At 35.4% G+C, this 19,460-nt stretch overlaps 1 protein-coding gene across 2 annotated transcripts in view; it reads left to right on the forward strand.

Annotated features, from left to right (window-relative positions):
* SKIL (SKI like proto-oncogene) overlaps positions 1-11,126 on the forward strand; it is a 25,798-nt gene extending 14,672 nt beyond the window's left edge. For both annotated transcript variants that reach the window (XM_019643977.1, XM_019643976.1), the window contains exons 3-7: positions 1,546-1,643; positions 3,150-3,382; positions 6,631-6,872; positions 7,158-7,382; positions 8,050-11,126. In XM_019643977.1, coding sequence (XP_019499522.1) covers positions 1,546-1,643; positions 3,150-3,382; positions 6,631-6,872; positions 7,158-7,382; positions 8,050-8,205 — 954 coding nt within the window. In that variant the 3' untranslated portion in view covers positions 8,206-11,126. The remainder of the gene's footprint in view (positions 1-1,545; positions 1,644-3,149; positions 3,383-6,630; positions 6,873-7,157; positions 7,383-8,049) is intronic.
* Positions 11,127-19,460: the final 8,334 nt, after the last annotated feature.

A 19,460-nucleotide genomic window follows, 5' to 3' on the forward strand; every position in this document is an offset into this window, starting at 1 on the left:
CTTAAATCCTTTCAAAATAATATTCTTTTACCTGTCATCTTGTGGTCTTGTTAGTCTTTCAAATTCCTTGCCCAGTAATTCTTAACAAAAATGTCAAAAATGTCGATCGCCTACCAATACAAGTTGCCATATTTTAGTTTTTGGCTTTACTTGTCCTTAAATTATCTCTTCTAATTGGTCATGTTTGTTCTATTTCCAGCCTGTAGTGTTGGGGCAGTGGGTTACTTGTCAGGCCTCTCCTGAGTTTTTTCAGTCCTCATTGGTTCCCTCCATAAGCAGGATCTCCCTAATCAAACCATGACAGTTTATGAATTGGTTTTGCTTTAATCACAACTGCTTAGCATCTGGATGTGTTTCCATTCCATTTTACTTAGTTTCTTGGTTCTGTACTGGATTATTAGGACGTCAGGCAAAACAGTTTTCCTAATTTCTTGGTATTTGGTGGCTCTCCCCTGAGTGTGGTGTTTATGTGGTGTTATCTAGTGAGGATGTCGTTCTCCATACAACTCACCTAGCTGCAGAAGGAAGTGGAGCCTGCCAGAGTCAGGGTCAGAAGAATATCCAGCTCTCCTTTTTGTCTCATCCTTCCTTTATCTCATTCCCAATTCTATTCTCCCTCACTCGACTGGGCTTGTCTGTTAACCTCCTCTTTGTTGCTCACTTGAACCATACCTCCTTTCAGCTCATTTTCCCCTCCTCCGTTATTGAGTATTGCCCTCTTTTAAGGTACCCTTTTCCCCAAACAGCAGGTTAATTACTATAATATGAAGTGTGTGTGGGGGTGGGGTGGGGTGGGGGTGTGGGGTGGAAGGATGGAGACAAAGTATAAAGCAAACCAAAGTGAGGGAGAAGTTAGTAACAGAGGCTATTCTTTCTCAATTTCTGAACCTCAGTTTTCTATTTGTACAACAGAGATAACACTATCTACACAATGAGGTATTTGTTAGAATTAAGCAGGTTGTATAAAGTTCTTATCATGTAGATGCTCATTAAGTGGCCAGTTACCTTCTCCTTTTCTTTATTTACAGGTATAGCTTATGAGGAAATACGGTTTACTGATAAATGTTAGCAAAGTGGTTTCACATTTTGTTTGGCAAAGTATTTATTGCCATAGAAATGTTATCTAATACTCTTAACAAATACTGTATGGATGAGATATATTCTAGCTGATTGTAGCAGAATGAAGAAGAATCAGAACTTAACCAATGCTGTACATTTGCAGAGTGCTATTATTTAAAATGGATTTTAAAAACAGATTCCATAAGTATGAAATTGGATGAAATCACTTCTGGTAATCCATGTTAACATGAATACTGAAACTGTTCTTGTGATGGGATAGTTCATGTAACAGTCTCTGAGTTTCAAGTGACTCTACATGGTACTTTAAGGAAAGACTACCTTATTAGATGATGAATCTTAAATTAATGTAGCTCTTTGTCAGGGTCCTCCAGAGATAACCCTATGGCTCTGTCAAGTTGACACATTAAAATTGTAACCATCACATCTTCTCTCAATAAACTTTTTCCCTTCTACATTTTTCTACAGATGGATACACCATCAGGAATGGAATTGCCTTCATGGTATCCTGTTATAAAGCAGGAAAGTGACCATGTATCTCAGACACATTCATTTTTACACCCCAGGTGAGTGGATATTAACTTGTTCGGTCATTCATTCAACCGGCATCTATGTGTCAGATACTATACTAAGCCCTGGAACTTTATTATTTAGCTGTAGGCTTTCTTGTTAATCAGTGAAATGAATTGTAAATTGTGTTGAATGTTTAAGATAACCTTTTCTGCGTTTCTGTGTTTTTTTTCTAGAAATCAGTCACTATCTCTTTTTTGCCCTGAAGTAAAAATTGAAAATGTTCTTTTTAATTTATTTATTCCCTTCAAGAGGTAAACCAACTCTTCAAGAGTTTGGTGTGCAACTTTGCTATTTTAAAAAGAGGTATTTTTGAAACTTAGAAGCTTTCATAGTAGCCACACCCCTCAAGGTCAAGTTTTCATATTTTCAATAAAAATGCACCTTAGATTATAAACTTCTTATTAGTCCTAAATTTTTATCTGTTACCGTAAATTTATATTCCCCCCACGCATGTTGATGAAGAATCTCAGTCTTACTTAACATTTGCACAGTTCCTACATTCCTGTTGCATTTGAAGTAAGTGTTTGGGCAATATTAAACCTGTCTGTTTTCTTAGAATACTGAGTTTTCATCTTCAGCATTCATGAGATTTGTAAAGAGGAACAAAACAGATGTGTCCTGTACAGAGAAAATGAGATGTAAGAAGAGATTATTTAGGATTTAGGGGATAAAGTTTTATATCAGCTAAATGGTTGCATCTTTTGACTAAAGGTTATTCAGATTACAGTTACTATATGGTAGTTGAATATCTAGCTCAAATCTATTCCATGAGTCTCTGAGATAACCTACTGAACAATTTTCTGTGAACTTTGAGCAAAATTGGTAGCTATCCCTTTGATCTTAGTTTTGCACAATTAATTGCTCTTTTATGAACTACGTAGAAAGTACTGAAGTATTTTAGGAAGCTTGCTCTGTCGAGTCCGATACAAGGAGGACTGTGCAGTAGCTGGGAGCATTCAGAGTCCCTGTTCTCTCCCTGAGCTAAGTGAGAAGGAAGGGCCCTGGGCACTCCTCCCTGGGCCTGTGGTGAACCAGGCTGTAGCTATCCAGTGTGGAACAGAATCAGCCTCACCACGCCACAGCAAGGATGCCTTGCTTTGGAGGGGTGGTAGGCAAGAAGAGTCCTCCAAAGTAGCGTATCCTTTCTTCTCCTTTTGGCATACACCTTACCTACTTAGAGCTGTTAAACAGCTCTATACAGTGCTTCATGCTTTTAGTTCTCAGGTGGTTTTAAAGGAAGGAGGAGGGACTATGATTTTCTCAGTATCTTTTTAATGCTTAGAAATTACTTTTTGCAAAATAACAAAAATCCCTCATAATTTTGCTCTAACTGCCTAAAGTACTGACTTTTTCAATAATTTTTTCTGTGACCCTTATTTTCTGAGTTGTTATATTGTCTGTTTTGATAAAAAATTATTTAACCATAGGAATAGATGGAACACATTTTACTTTTTATCTAAATGTAATATGTGTCTTATTATGCCTTTCTTTGTTTTCAGCTACTACTTATACATGTGTGATAAAGTGGTTGCCCCAAATGTGTCACTTACTTCTGCTGTAGCCCAGTCTAAAGAGGTCACAAAGACAGAGACAAGTAGATTTGTCCCAAGACAGTCAGAGAAGCTTCACAGTAGTGGGAAACGTCAGAAAACAGCATCTTATCCAGATGTATCACTGGAGGAACAGGAGAAGATGGATTTAAAAACAAGTAGAGAATTATGTAGCCGTTTAGGTAAGTATTCAGAAATTATCTTTTTAAAACAAAATATCTCATAAACACAGTTGTCCAGTATTTTCAAAGAGGATTTCTATTTAAGAGAACTTTTCAGATAATTGATGCTTTTGTCCTAAAAAATGCCATCTTTCAAAACCTGAGTGACTGTAAGAACCTCAATTGCTGTACTTTCCTAGAATGGCTACAAAGGCTAATGAGATGGATGTACAGGCGACATGGCTTCATATTGCCAGTGATTTTTGCCTGATTATTTTTTCCCCTTCCTGCCTTTTCTTTCCTGTCACATTTCTTCAGAAGCTCCTTATTATTCTTTCTAATTTGCTGTGAACTGAGAAACCATTTAACTAATAATGCTAAGAACCATTTAATTATGTAAGAGTGGTTAGGTATAGGACTCAGGGAAACTTAGTCATGGAATAAGGAACGATTGAAAACTCATAGCTGTGGGAGCCAGGCAGATGGCAAAAATGCAGAATTCTGACTGGACATCTAAAAAAAAAAGCTGCCTAGTTACGTTGCCTTTTATAATACTGTGGATCAAACAAGATCCATTCCCTTAAATGCTGCCTATCTTACCCTTCGTGGAGCCGCAGAGCTCTGCTTACAGCTTAGGCAAGTGTGACAGCTATTTCAGCTTTCTGGGAGCATTTGAAGAGTCTTCTAGTGATTGAACTGTTTTTATAAATCATTGAGATTCTTGAGTGATTTTCTGTACTTTAATTTTGAGAATTTTAAAACTCAGTTTTCTTTGGATTTAAATACGGTAAATAGTTACTAATGTACTATTATGCCTTATTTGCATTATATTTTATTTCCCAATTCTAGTGACTTTAAAAAAATTGTTATAATTCATTTACCTTAAAATGTACACTTTTAACATGTACAATTCAGTGGTTTTTTAGTAAATTCACAAAGTTGTGCAATGATCACAAACAACTATTTCATTTCAGAACATTTTCATCACCCCAAAAAACCCTGTGATCCATTAGAAGTTACTCTCTGTTCTCCCCTTTTCCCAGCCTCTTTTAACCACTAATCTATTTTCTGTCTTTATGGATGTGCCTTTCCTGGGCATTTCGTATAAAAGGGATCATTCAATATGTGGCCTTTTGTCTGACTTCTTTCATTAAGCATATTTTCTCAGTTCATGTTGTAGCATATATTCGTACTTCTTTCTTTTCTGTGGCTTAATATTTTGTTGTGTGGATGGATATACACCACGTTTTGTTCATTCATCAATTGATAGACATTTGGATTGTGTCCTCTTTTTGGCTGTTATGAACACTTTTACAAAAGTTTTAATGTGGACATATATTTTCATTTCTCTTGGTTATATATATTTAGGAGCGGAATTGTTGGTTCATGTGGTAACTCTGTGTTTAACATAGACTGCCAAACTGTTTTTCAAAGCAGCTGCACCATTTTTGTTCCCACCAGCAGCTTATGAGGGTTCCAATTTCTGCATCTTTGCCAATACTTGTTATTGCCTCTCTTGATTATATCCATCCTAGTGGTTGTGAAGTGGTGTTTCACGGTTTTGATTTGCAGTTCTCCAATGACTAATGATATTGAGTATCTTTTCATATTTTTATTGGACATTGCAAGTCTTCTGTGGAGAAATGTCTGTTTAGATCCTTTGCCCATTTTTAACTTGGGTTATTTGTCTCTTTTACTATTGAGTTGTAAGAGTTCTTTATATATTCTGGATATCAGAGCCTTCCCTTATCAGATATATCATTTGTCATTTTGCCAGTTTTCTTTTCACTTTTCTCTTAGTGTCCTTTGAAGCACAAAAGTTAAAAAATTTTTTTTTTTTAAGATTTTATTGGGGAATTGGGGGAGGGGAACTGCGTTGGGGAATTGGGGGAGGGGAACAGGCAAGTTGCTGTCATTTTGTTCTTCAGTCTAGTTGTGGAGGATGTCGCTTAACTGGCCCATGTTGGTATTATCATTGTGCTCTTCCTGGGTGAGGCAGTCACTCGCCGGCCACTGGATGGCTGTTCGCGGTGGCTCTTGGCAGCTCACACTGGCTCCCGGCCGCTCACGCTAGCTGGCAGCGACTCGAGGTAGCGCACGGCAGCCCAGCTCCAGGTTGAACTGTTGTTCATCATCTTAGCTGTAGAGGGCGCAGCATCACTGGCCCTCATGTGGGATCCGAACTGGGGCCCCGTTGCTCAGAGCTGGGGTCCCAAGCCAACTCTTAACCAACGTGACACTCAGCCGGCCCAAAAGTTTTAAATTTTGATGAAGTCCAATTTATTTTTTTCTCTGGTTGCTCACTTTACATGTTACATCTAACTAAGAAGCCAAGATCACAAAGATTTTACTTTAAGAGTTTTCTCTCTTACATTTACGTCTTTTATGTATTTTGAGATTTTTATATATGGTTTGAGGTTCAACACCATTCTTTGTATGTGGATATACCAGTTGTCTCAATTCTGTTGAAAAGACTATTGTATTCTCTCCTGGCTGAATTTTCTTGGTGTCTTTGTCAAAAATCCATTGCCCATAAAAGTATGGGTTTAATTCTGGACTTAGCCCTTAAATGCCAGGACTACACACAGTCTTGATTTCTATAGCTTTGTAATAAGCTTTGAAATTGGGATTGTGAGTCCCTAATTCTGTTACTCCTTTTTAAGATTGTTTAGCTATTTTGGATTCCTTGCATTTCCATGTGAATTTTAGGATCAGCTTGTGAATTTCTGCCACAAAGCCAGCTGGGATTTTGATAGGTATTGTATTGAAAAAAGTAGATCAGTTTGGTGAGTGTCACCAGCTATCTTAGTCCATTTGGGCTGTTGTGACAAAACTACCGTAGACTGGGTGGCTTATACCACAAACAGTTATTTTTCACAGTTCCGGAGGCTGGGAAATCTAAAGGTCAAGGCATCAGCCGGTTTGGTGCTTGGCAAGGGCCTGCTTCCTGGTTCACAGACAGCCATCTTCTCACTGGGTCCTCACATGGCGGAAAGGACAGGAGAGCTCCCTGGAGCATTACACCTTCTAATCCATGAACATCAGATGATGCCTTTCCATTTATTTAGGACTTTAATTTCTTTCAATGATATTTTGTAGTTTTCAATGTTCAAGTGTTATACTACTTTCGTTAAATTTATTCCTAGTACTTTATTCTTTTTAATTTCATTTATAAATAGACTTATTTTCTTAATTTCATTTGTGGATTGTTCAGGTGACTTTTTAACAGTGATATTCATACTTTGTTATTTCATTTTTGCCTCTCACAGATCCATCAATCTCAAATAATTCTATAAGTAAAAAGAAACCCGAGTCTACCACTTGCAATTTAGTCAGAGACACAAACAAGGTGGGAATTGACCATGATGCTGCAGCTTCATCTTCACTTCTTGTCAAAGATGTAGTTTGTGAGGATGATAAGGGAAAAATCATGGAAGAAGTAATGAGAACTTATGTCAAACAACAGGAGAAATTGAACTCAATTTTGCAGAAGAAGCAACAACTTCAGATGGTAAAATTATTATCTAAATAATAGCCCATTATGAAAAGATACTTTTGAAATTCTTAAGAAAAGTTAAAACGAAATGCTGCAAATGTATTTAAAATTTCAGCTTTACACTCATAAGCAATTTTAATATACTTCAAAATTTTTAGAGAAACTAATTTTTCAAGATAATTTCTATATAGAACTGATATGATAGCTGACATATCTTTTATGTCCTACTATTTTTTCTTGAATTGAAATTTTTATGATGGAAATAAAGTAAAAATTGTATTGCAATTCTTTATATTACAGGAAGTTGAAATGTTGAGTAGTTCAAAAGCTATGAAGGAACTCACTGAAGAACAACAGAATTTACAGAAAGAGCTCGAATCTTTGCAGAATGAACATGCTCAAAGAATGGAAGAATTTTATGTTGAACAGAAAGACTTAGAGAAAAAATTAGAGCAGGTAATGAAGCAAAAATGTACCTGTGACTCAAATTTAGAAAAAGACAAAGAGGCTGAATATGCGGCGCAGGTAAGAATTACTCAGTTTATATATATAGTGTTGCCCTTTCAATGTGAAAATTGCAGCTGTTACTTTCTCTTATTAAAGAAATTATTTTTTTGTCAAGCTCATTTTATCAGGTTAGATTTCAAAATAGATAATCCTGTTAAACAACTTTATGCTATATCAGCCAAGATGATTTTTTGACCTTGATTGCTTTATTACTTTAAACTTTTAGTGATTTCTGTAGCTTAGTTGTGCAAATTGCTAATCTCTCGCTATTTGAATATCAAGTGTTATATTATTTTAACGTGTAGTATGTTGGCTTTCAAACCAACAAATTAACAAACGTGAACTGTTGTCCACTATGTTCAGAAACAGTGGAGCAGAAGTGAATAGTAAGTAGCTCACAACTTGGGGAAGGTGAACAGATAACACTTCGCATGAACAGGCTTTGATGATGAGAGCTAAAGCACAGGGCATGACGAAAGTCATGAACCACGTGTTCAGTTCTCTTAATGTTTTGTTTTTTCCTCAATTCAATGTCATGTCAAAAACAGGTTAATAGTGTTAGATATTCAAGAGATTGTAGTATGCATGAAATAGTTCATTTTGTAAAGATTAATTTGAAGGTAGATCTTTGCCAGTTGATGATTAAATGGAAACACGAAACTGACACAGTCTTTTAATCACACAGTTGGCAGAACTCAGACAGAGATTGGACCATGCTGAGGCCGATAGGCAAGAACTCCAAGATGAACTCAGACAAGAACGAGAGGCAAGACAGAAGTTAGAGATGATGATCAAAGAGCTAAAGCTGCAAATTTTGAAATCAAAGACTGCTAAAGAATAGAAACCTTTAAAGAGATTCATCTGTGTATTCCCAACAGAGTTTATTTTTGTTTGTTTGCTTTGCTAATTGAATTCTGAACAGCTTACCTGCATGAAGATAACTAGGCGTTCTATCCATTTGTAGATCAGAGAAAGTGAAGAGATTATATATTAGTACATAAATTCCTAGATTTTCCAAATGAATGAAAATGTATGTTTCTTTGTACTTTTGTTTCAACCAGCTTAGTAACAGTACTCTATGGTTTGAACTATTAGATAATCTGCTTATATTTCTAATGCAAATTTAACAGTTGTATACTTTTTAAAAGCTGCTTTGTGTAATGGAAGAAGTTGTGGTCAATTTTGTTATCTATATTTCAGACTCGATTTTAGGAACAGTGATGGCATCATATTTCAGATAATATAGAGCTCAAGGGGTTGAATCTCCATTTTTTAATTAGCACAATCTCCTTTCTAAGTTGATATACTATACTTCTTATATACAAAATTTGCTTTTATTTTGTTCATATTCTGGAATGGATTTCCATCAGTTCTCTTCTTTTTAATGTCTCCTAAAAGACATTTTGTTAGAAAAGGAATTTCATTGATAAGGTTGTAGCACCCCGTGGGCATAATGGGGAAGAATGATATGCTTTGTTATAATTTTGCTGCTAAACACAAGAAGCAGTTGTAATTTGTTTTTTGGTTGAAATGTGGTTATATTTAGATTTTTTTTTTTAATGCAGCAACTTCAGGAGAGGGAATAAAATGTAAAAATTTCTGAACTTTTGTTTATGTTGTTAATAGTGGTGTAAAATGTTAATGTTCTTGAGAAAAACGGATACCATTAATGTACATCAGTTTCTATACAATACATAATCTTCCTGTACAGTTTTTATATGTAGTTATGGGTCTTACTGAAATTTATATAATGGATTTGTTTTCCTTTAAATTGTAAAATATTAAATGTCTTGAAGGTTATTTTGGACTTTTGTATGTTTAAATGTTAAGTCTTATCAAGATTAGCACGAATGGACCATTTTAATTACTACTTAATATCAAAATCAGGAATTTACAGTCAACTGATTAGTGTGTGATAAGTTAATAGGAAAGTTTAGTTACCTGCTACTAAAAGATTTTTAGATAATTTTTAGATGATAGGAATTCCTTAGTTTGGGAGAGGGGCAAGATGTTCTGCACTTTTTTTTTCTTTTGCACAGAAAAGTCTGTCATTCTTTAATGGCAAATTTCATATTAGTTATTTCGTGGCTTAAAAGATACTAGGTAAATTTCTTAATATGAATTTTTTAAAGGCTGTTTCCTGAGCTACTATTAATACATTCTTATCCCATGAATTTAATGTTTCTCATGTTCTCACATAAGGTACTGAATGAAATTACTTAAGAGCTAAATTTATTTTTAAAATATATCAGCTAGGGTTAAGGTTATATACTATCCCCAGCATAGAAGATAGCTACTCTTAATGATATAGAACTTCAAAAATTGGTAGATTATCATTTAACCAGTTATTTTTATATTTTGCTTAATGGTACTAATGTATCCTAAGTGAATTTTTGTACTTCCCAAAGTATAGCTTCTTCACTAGAGTGTGATCTAAATGTGTATTTTTTATTTTCCATTTAGATTTTACTGTATTAATCCTGCAATTAAATTTGTTTATGTTTGACATCTTCTCAAGGAGGAACAAATCCTAAAATGACATACCCGCTTAATATCTTTTATTTAGGTCTGCAGGAAAAAACCACAGCTATTTTATGATATAGTTTCATTTTAGTTGTAAATTAGTTGTGTCACAGCTAAACTTTTTGGGAGACAAACTCAAGCCCTTATAATTTCATTTATTTTTCTAATTCATTAAAAATCTTTCTGTTTATGTTACGTAGTAAATGATAAGCTTACTTAAGTTTCCACCCAAAACTTCTAAAATAAACTTCTTAACCTTTGAAATATGTTACTTTAAAATTCTAAGCAGTGCTTAAACACCTTTAAATTATCATAAATTCTTAATTTAGAATTGAGTGAAGAAATATTTTTTTCTAGTTCCTCACATAATGAAAACTTGTCACATGAAATTGTATAGTCTTCATTTTCCAGAAGATAAATTAATGTGTCATAGGTTTCTGTCTAACTTCCTTGAAAATAGTTTTTTAGTCAATTGTAAATATTATACCTATTCTAGTTAAAAGTAATTTTAAGTTAAATTGCACCACATAGCTTGAAAATAAGAGATTTTGTAATACTTTGAAAATGGCCTCTGCTAAAATATCTTAACCACATAAACTTATTCTTCTATTCTTTGCATGCTCATCTTGTGTGTTGATTACTAGCTTAAAGTTTGTTTCAGTGTTGTTTTTGCGTGCCAGTTCCTTAGGCAAGCAGATTTTTCCTCAGATTTTGTAATATTTTTAGGAAAAATATAAAAATATTTACTTTAAAAAGCTGTATTAGAGGAACGGCTTATCAAAAGTGTTAGAGCATCTTTGGAAGGAAGAACAGATAGAATATTAGATTCCTGGGTGATGGATGATTTTTAATTAGAGTGATGATAGTTTCTGCATTCTAAACTTTATGAGAAAAAGGTACCAAATCTGTAAAGGGTAGTAAATGGGAAATCTGCTGTTATTGAGGAAGCTCAAAACCACCCTAATTTCACAAATGTAACTTGCAACACTATGAAAGGATTTGACTAACAACGTAAGTTTGGCTTGCGCCTTAGTTTTGTAAAGCATATTCTTTTGCTTGAATTTCTGTGTCCATGAGAATTATGCTTCTTGAACTAATTTTATAGCGTATTTAATATATTACCAGTTGAGCTAGAAAATCATTTGTACATATTGAATTAAAAATCAGTTACTAAAGTAGTTGAAATTAGACCGAGTACAATGATATTTGCAGGTTACCCATATATTTTAGAAGTTAGAACAACTAATTCATTTGCACATCTGTGGCTTCTGTTTGAAGGAAAGTAAAATGATGAGGAAACTTGAGTAATTTGAAACATGCTCAAGGTATTTCCCTAAAATTAGTTGTAAAGCTGGTGCTAAAGGTTTTTGATCAGCTTCTAAAATTTTCTTCTCAATGAAAGACTTAACGTTTTGATTGCTTAGGGCAGAATCCTTATTTGTTTTATGCATTTAATCCACACAACAGGACGTTAAAAATTAATATAATGAAAAGTTGTGCTCATACTGTATGTACACCTATTTCTGTGCTTGGAACTACTTGTTAATAGTTTTTATTGAAGCTGTCAGCAATAAGGAATACATGACTGCTGTATTATACATTGTGGGACTGAATAACTTAAAACAGCTTAATTTTTTTCTAGTATAGAATACTGAAACATTTCCATTATTGGAAACATTCGTCTAGGTATTCTATATTGCATCTTGTTTAAAAGGACAGTCTTTTTTTTTTCTTTTTTCTGTTTAAAAGGCTTTAAACTACATAATGCAATTTGAGGCCTGTTGTTTTAGTAATAGAATTAAATGTCTATATATAGTGCTACTGTTTTTTAATTAGAAAGTGATCACATGTAAAAACTGAAATTTAAAACTTAAGCCCAGAAAACAAAATAGTGTATTAAATTAGTTGAATGTAAAAGAAATTTATAAGATTTTTTTCTTCAATATAGATACCTCATTTGAAGATAAAGCACAGCATACTTAAAGTAGTTCTAGTAAAAAAGCCCAACTAAAAGAATTGCTAAATCTAGGACACTTTTTGGGGAACTATAGTTTGGGAGAAATAAAATATACTTGTTTTCAACCATTATGTTAGAGGTATTTGTTTATCCTAATAATTTTAAGCCAACACAGTAGTCTTAAATTATTTCTGAATTTTTAATCTGTGAAGGCAGTAAATGAAATACCTGTTCTGTAACTGTTGAAACAAATCGTTGACTACCTTGACCATAATTCAATTTAACATTTTGCCAATGATGTACAGTTTTATGGTTAAAATTGCTGTGGTTGGTTGCATTACATGATACACAAAACTGTCCTCTACCTCACGTGAAATAAATATTTTATATGGTTTTACTATAAAACAAGACTCATCTATCTGGTTACTTAGTTTACAAATTTTGAATTATATTTATTGAAACATGACATACTGTGCTCTTAGCTTATACCTCAATTGTATTTTGTGCTGTTTTCCATTTTCATGCCTTGTAAATAACTTGTATAGATTGTGGATTAAATTCCAAATAAAAACTTTTAATGCCAATAAAATTGATTCAAGCCATCTTAGTATATCCTGTGTGAGCCCAACTTGTCCCTTGATACTGACATTTTCTTCTGTTATTTTGAAGTCTATTATTCATTACTAAGTGATTGAGTTGAGGAACCTTTTTTCTTTAAAATGTGAAATTTTATGCAATATTTCAGGTGACGAACATACTGGCATTTGGTGATTATGCTCTTTCATGATACTTGGACTCTTGCTTTAACAAGAGTTATCCCGTACCCCCAACTCGGGTATTAGCTATTACTGAATAACATTATTTCAAAATTTAGCAGCTTAAAACAAATATCACATATTATCTAAAAGGGCAGGAATCCAGGAGCAGGTTAGCTGAGTGTGATGGCTCAGGAGCTCTTAGAAGGGTGCAGTTATGTTATCTGGGGCTGAAGCCATCAGACAGCTTAACAGCTGGAGAATCAGTTTCCAAGCTCACACGTGGCTATCGACAGCTACTCAGTTCCTCACTGTATGGACCTGTCCTTGGATCTCACAACAAGGTGGATGGCTTCCCTCAAATGAGTGGTCCAAAAGACAAAAAGTGCCACAATCTTTGATGAGAGACTAAGTCACTGTTACTTTTGTCTTATCCTATTTGTTAGAAGTGTGTCACTAAGTCCTGCCTATACTCAATTTGAGGGGATTACGCAAGGGTATGAATACCAGGAGGCAGGGATCATTGGGGGTCATCTTAGAGTCTGGTTACCATACCCTCCAATTTTTTTTTTCCTGTGACAAAACATACCATAAAAAGTGTATAATTCAGTGGCAGTAAGTACATTCACAATGATGTGTAACACCACATTTTCTAGAACTTTTTCATTATCCAAAACAAACTACCTATTAACTCCCTGTTCACTGCCCCTGCCAGCTTTTGATATCCTCTATTTTCTGTCTCTGACTTTGTCTATTCTAGGAACTTAATATAAGCGGAATCGTATAGTACTTGTCCTTTTTGTCTGATTTCTTTCACTTACCATGTTTTCAAGGTATATCCATGTTGTAGCATGCATCAATTTCATTCCTTTTTGAATGAATATGAGTAATACATATCTCACAAAAAAATGTATACACACTTTAAGAAAGAAACTATTAAAATTGTAATATATATCGATAAAAGATGAATATAAGTCATGTGTATACATGTTTTTGGCACCCCTGGGTGTGTGTGTGTGTGTGTGTGTGTCCGTCCCACATTCTATTCTGTTCATCTGTTGGTTGATGGATATTTTGGGTTGTTTGCACATTGTAGCTATTGTGAATAATGCTACTATGAACATTGGTTTACAAATATCTGTTTAAGTCTCTCTTTAATTCTTTTAGTTATACACCCAGAAGTGGAATTGCTGAATCATGGTAATTCTGTATTTAACTTTTTGAGGAATCACCAAACTTCGTCACAGCAGCGGCTTCATTTTGTATTCCCATCAGAAATGCACAAGGTTTCCAATTTTTTCATATCTTCACCAAAACTTATTTTCCATTTTATTGAAAAGAGCCATCCTAATGGCTGTGAAGTGTTATTTCATTGTGGTTGGATTTGCATTTCCTTCGTGACTAATGGCATTGAACATCTTTTCATGTACTTATTGTTCATTTGTGTATCTTCTTCGGAGAACTGTCTATTCAAGTCCTTAGCCCATTTTTTGTTGTTGAGTTGTAGGAGTTCTTTACATATTCTGGATATTAATCCCTTATCAGACATGATTTGCAAATATTTTCTCTCATTCTGTGGGCATCTTTTCACCCTTAATAGTTTCCTTTGATGCACAAAAGTTTTAAATTTTGAGGAAGTCCAGTTTATTTTTTCTTCTGTTATCTGTGCTTTTGGTGTCAAATCCAAGAAATCATTGCCAAATCCAATGCCATGAAGCTTTCCCCCATTTTTTCTTTTAAGAGTTTTATATTGTTAGCTTTTACATTTAGGTGTTTGATCCATTTTGAGTTAATTTTGTATATGGTGTAAGGTAACGTTTCCAGTTCTTTTGCATATAGTTATCCAGCTTTCACCATTTGTTGTTGAAAACTCTCCTTCCCTTGAATATTTTTGACACCTTTGTTGAAAATCGTTGACCATGTACAGGAGGGTTTATTTCCGGGCTGTTTTATTCCACTTGTCTATATATCTGTTTTTATGCCAATACCACACTTCTGATTACGGTAGCTTTGTAGTAAGTTTTGAAATGAGAAAGTGTGAATCTTCTAAATTTTTTACTTTTTTAAAGATCGTTTTGTCTGTTTGGGGTCCCTTGAGGTTCCATATAAATTTTAGTATGGGTTTTTCTATTTTTTTAAAAAAAAACAACATTGGGATTCTCATAAGGATTACACTGAATCTGTGGATCACTTTGGATAGAATTGTTATCTTAACAATATTGTCTTACAATGACAAAGTTGGTCCCGACAGGCCCTCTTCACCCCCCAACGTTGATGTTTCTGGGAGAATGAGAGCTTGCAGCTTCCCAGTTAATCATTTTGCTTACAACTCTCCTATTTAGCCACAGTCTTTTTTTAAACCTGACCTTACAAGTGATATACCATTGCTTCTCTCCTATGCTGTTGTTCATACAGACTCACCCTGGAGCAATATGGGAGAGCACTACACAGGACAATACCAGGAGGTGGGGATCACTGGGGATCATCTTAGAGGTTCTGGCCACAGAATAGGACCAGAATTTTCCCCCAAATGATCTTGATTGAAACCACAGAGTTTTATACATTAAAGCTAGAACTTTCATTTGGAAAGCTTTAAGGGAAAGTGTTTAGCTCCAATAACAGTGGTTACTTTTTGCCTTGGCCTGACACACACTCTGCTAGACACGATTTACCAGAATGAGCCAGGTACAGCTTCTGCATTTGAAGACCTCCCAGACACCTGTAACAGGTCATTTTAAAGCAGTGTGGCAAAGCTCTTTGTGGAGGGCTAGGGGAACATGAGACGCATAAATAGCTCAACCTGGAGGGTGAGAAGCAGTCCTGTTCCGAATGACACATGCACAGAGCTTGGAGAGATTTGAGCTGGCGGGAGAGGAGAGCTGTGGCTGTGTTGGAAAGCATTTTAGGCAGAAGGAACTCCAGGAGCATAGGTTGGAGGCCAGTAATGAATGCTGTATTACACTTTCTGAGAACTAACCTTCTGAAAACAATTCACAAGATTAAATTATAAATGAAACAGTATAATATGGATAATTTATGTTTTGATAAAAGCATGCAGAAAGCACTATGGGAACCCATCAGGACTTCATAAAAAGACACGGGAAGTCCTGTCATATGAGGTTCTTGGGATAATTTTGGGCGACTAGAAAGTAGCTGGGCGGAGAAGGTTTCCTGCAGGATGAAGGGCAGGTGTAAAGCATAGGGAATGAGAAAGTGTGGCGTTCTCTGAGGAACTACCAAGAAGTTCATTATGACTAGTGAGGATGTTGTTTGGGGTAGAGGCTGCAGAATAGAGGGGAGGGGTTCTGTGAGAATTGTGCAATAAAAGACCCTGTGATCTTGTATCCTAAAGGGTTTGAACTATGTTCTGAAGGTGAAGATGATGTTCTGCCAATGAGATGGTGACAATCATCAGGATGGTCACACATGCATAGGGACATGAGTACTCTTTATAGACCCTTATAATAATGAATACTTTATCAAAAATATTTTAAATTAAAAAAATTAAGAAAAAATTCCCATTATAAAATTAACTCATGTTCATTATGGAAAATTGGAAAATGCCTAAAGAACAAAAGAGAGAAAAACCCTCAATCTCATTACCCAAAGGAACTGCTTATTAACATTTCTGTATATTTTTCCAAATATATTTATATATTTAAAAGCCAGTCTCCAACTGTACAGATATTTTGAAATGAAATTTAGCAATTTGTATTTTAAAATTTGTAGTTTATAACACATCATCTACTTGTTAATTGAACACTTAATTGAAATGTAAATTGAAAAGCATGAACATTTTCATAATACATTTTCTTAGACTTTTAGAAGCTGGATCAAAGATATACATATTTTAGATCCTTTTGCTCTGTATTGCTGAATTACTTTTGAAAAGGAGTGTGTCAGTTGTGCTATTGGTATTTTGTAATGTTCCTTCTTTGTGTTATTTTTATTGAAACACTTTTACATAGCATTAATGAGAGGCTGTGAGAGCCCTCTTGTGGCCAAGCTAATTTCTGCAAAAATATTAGTGAAATTAAGAAGGAATTGTATCTAGTTGTTAAATCTTAATGGCAAAAGGAGGGGAGTGGCTAAAAATATCTTAACTGTTAAAAAGGCCTTATCCTGTAGTTAGAGAAAAGATGTCATTTGCTTTCCTTCCAAGTTCTCCGTCTGCTACCAGATTATGGAATGTTTTGAATTTCATTGCTGTGTAATATGAAGGTTAAGATTACATTGGTTTCAAACAGGTTTACAAACAACTGATTAACTATTTTGGTATGAAAGCTAATATTTATTGAGCACTTACTATGTTGTTCAAGATTTTTATGTATTGCAATGCATTTAATTCACATGATTATGAAATAATTACTATTTTTAATACCATTTTATTGGCAGGAAATGGAATATTGGTTACTTAAACAGAGGTACTTAACAAAAAGATTAAATAACTTGCCCAGGGTCACATAACTAGTAAGTAATGGAGCCAGGATTCCAACCCAGTGCCTTAACCTGCTATGTCTTCCTTGGATCTTGGTGTCCAAGCATGTTTCCTTCAGGATAATTTCATGAAGTAGAATCATTATTTATGTTAAGAAACAAACAAAGAAAAGAATTGGTAGGAATAAGACACAGGTTTCTCTTCTAGACATTTTTTTTTTTAAGATTTTTATTGGGGAATTGGGGGGTGGCAACAGCGCTGGGGAATTGGGGGAAGGGAAACAGACAAGTTGCTGTCCTTTTGTTCTTCAGTCTAGTTGTGGAGGACGTTGCTTCACTGGCCCAAGTTGGCACTATCATTACACTCTTCCCGGGCGAGGCAGATCAGTCGCCGGCCTCTGGATGACCACTCACGGTGGCTGCTGGCCACACACGGTAGCCCATGGCAACCCACTGCAGCAGAGGCTGCAGCCTATGCCATCGCTGGTGACCCATGGCAGTCCATGCTCCAGGTTGAGCTGTTGTTCAGCATCCTAGCTGTGGAGGGCAGTGTCATTGGCCCTCATATATGGGATTCGAACCGGGACCCTCTGGCATTCCAAGCCAGCTCTTAACCAACTCGCCACTTGGCCGGCCCTAGCCATTTTTTAATGGAGCAGTATTATGCATTGAATGAATAAAGAGGGCACATGATAGTTTTGATCACTTTATAAGTCATATGTTTTTAGTAAAAGAGTTAAAGTTGGACAGATTGTTCTGTATTTTGATGTCCTAGGTAGCTAAATGGAAACAGCTGCTTTTAATTTCTAAGAGAATTTAATGGTGTGGCTTTCTAGTTAATTATCTTCTTTTTCCTTTCAATACTTATATACTTTATTACTATTATATTTTTAGAAAATGTGATCTCCAGTTTGGCTAAAAATAAGGACTTTTACTGTTCTTCAGGAAGTATGATCTCATAGGTTGAATTAGACACGATATCATGCTGTGTATCCTGAAACGTCTGATAGAGAAACAGACAAATAGAATTGGCTGTTTGAAGGCAGAAGAGAGAAAACATTCTGGAAAGGACTCAAATTTAACAGCCCAGGTATAAACTTGTCATTATTTTGCTTTATCTCCAAGTTGAAAGAAGGGGAATTTGGAATACAAAGGCTTCTAAAGGAATGGTATTATAATTGCACCATGAAGGCCGAAATGGGACCTTGGAAAGGCATTTTTTCCCCTAGTAGCTGAATTTGAAATTCTAAGCAGAAGTAATTTGTGAAGGTGCTGCCCTTCTCTTGATGGAGACACTCTGATTAATGCCGGCGTCTCTAGGCCATCAGACTGTTCTACTTGAGACCTGAGCAGCATACGTCCCTTCTGTTGTAGATGGCTCCACTGTACTAAGGACGACAGGTGGGTACCTGAGACGACAAATCAACTTAACTCTGTCTCTTGCCTATTCCTAGACCAGTTCTAGTCCTCACCTTCTGGTTTCTTCTGTGCCTTGTCTTCAGATTTCCATCTGCTATGGACTGAATATTTGTGTCGTCCCCAGAAATTCATGTGTTGAAATCTAATCTGCTGTGTGATGGTGCTTGGAGGTGGGGTTTTGGGAGATGATTAGATCATGGGGATGGATGGCCCTCATGAATGGCATTAGTGCCTCTGTAAAAGATGCCCTAGAGAACTCGCTGTCCTTTCCACCGTGTGCAGACACAGAGAGAAGATTGCTGTTTATGAGCCAGGAGGAGGACTCTTACCAGACACTGAATCTGCTGGTCTGTGCCTTGATCTTGGACTCTTAACCTCCAAAACTGTGAGAAATAAGTTTCTGTTGTCTATAAACCACCCAGTCTGTGGTATTCTGGTATCGCAGCCCAAATGGACTAAGACGGCATCCTAGTGAAATTTGGATGCAAATTCAATCCCTCTTCTTTTGAACTCTTCAATTCATCTCCATTGAACACATGTGTATCAAGTGCCTTTATGTTTGATAGGCACTGTGCCACACGCAGGTGTCAGTGATCAGCAAAATAGACAAAACCCCCAAACTCACGGGGCATGCCATTTTTTTAAGTCTATGTTTGATATGTTTGTTTACACTATGTATTTGTACTGCAATGTTTCTAAATGTGTGTGTATAAAAAATTTTTGTATTATCAAATATTAAAATCCACCAGAGGGATTTATCCTTTAAATGGGGATCTTATTAAAAGTATTTCTAGGCCTTTTGAGCTCCTTCTTTTGCTCAGCCCGCTCCAAACTCTTTGTAGTGTATTTTCTCTTCTAATAATGACCCTTGAGCCACTGCTTTCTGCTCAGGCCCGCTTCTGTTTCTTTGAAGTGTGCTTTTTCTTCTAATAAACTGCTCCTTCACTATTTAAAAAAAAAAGTTTTTTGTTTTTTTTGGGGGGTCGGCTGAGTGGCACGATGGTT

Source organism: Hipposideros armiger, unplaced genomic scaffold (genome assembly GCF_001890085.2).
Source record: "Hipposideros armiger isolate ML-2016 unplaced genomic scaffold, ASM189008v1 scaffold_83, whole genome shotgun sequence".
In the NCBI taxonomy this organism is placed as follows: Eukaryota; Metazoa; Chordata; class Mammalia; order Chiroptera; family Hipposideridae; genus Hipposideros; species Hipposideros armiger.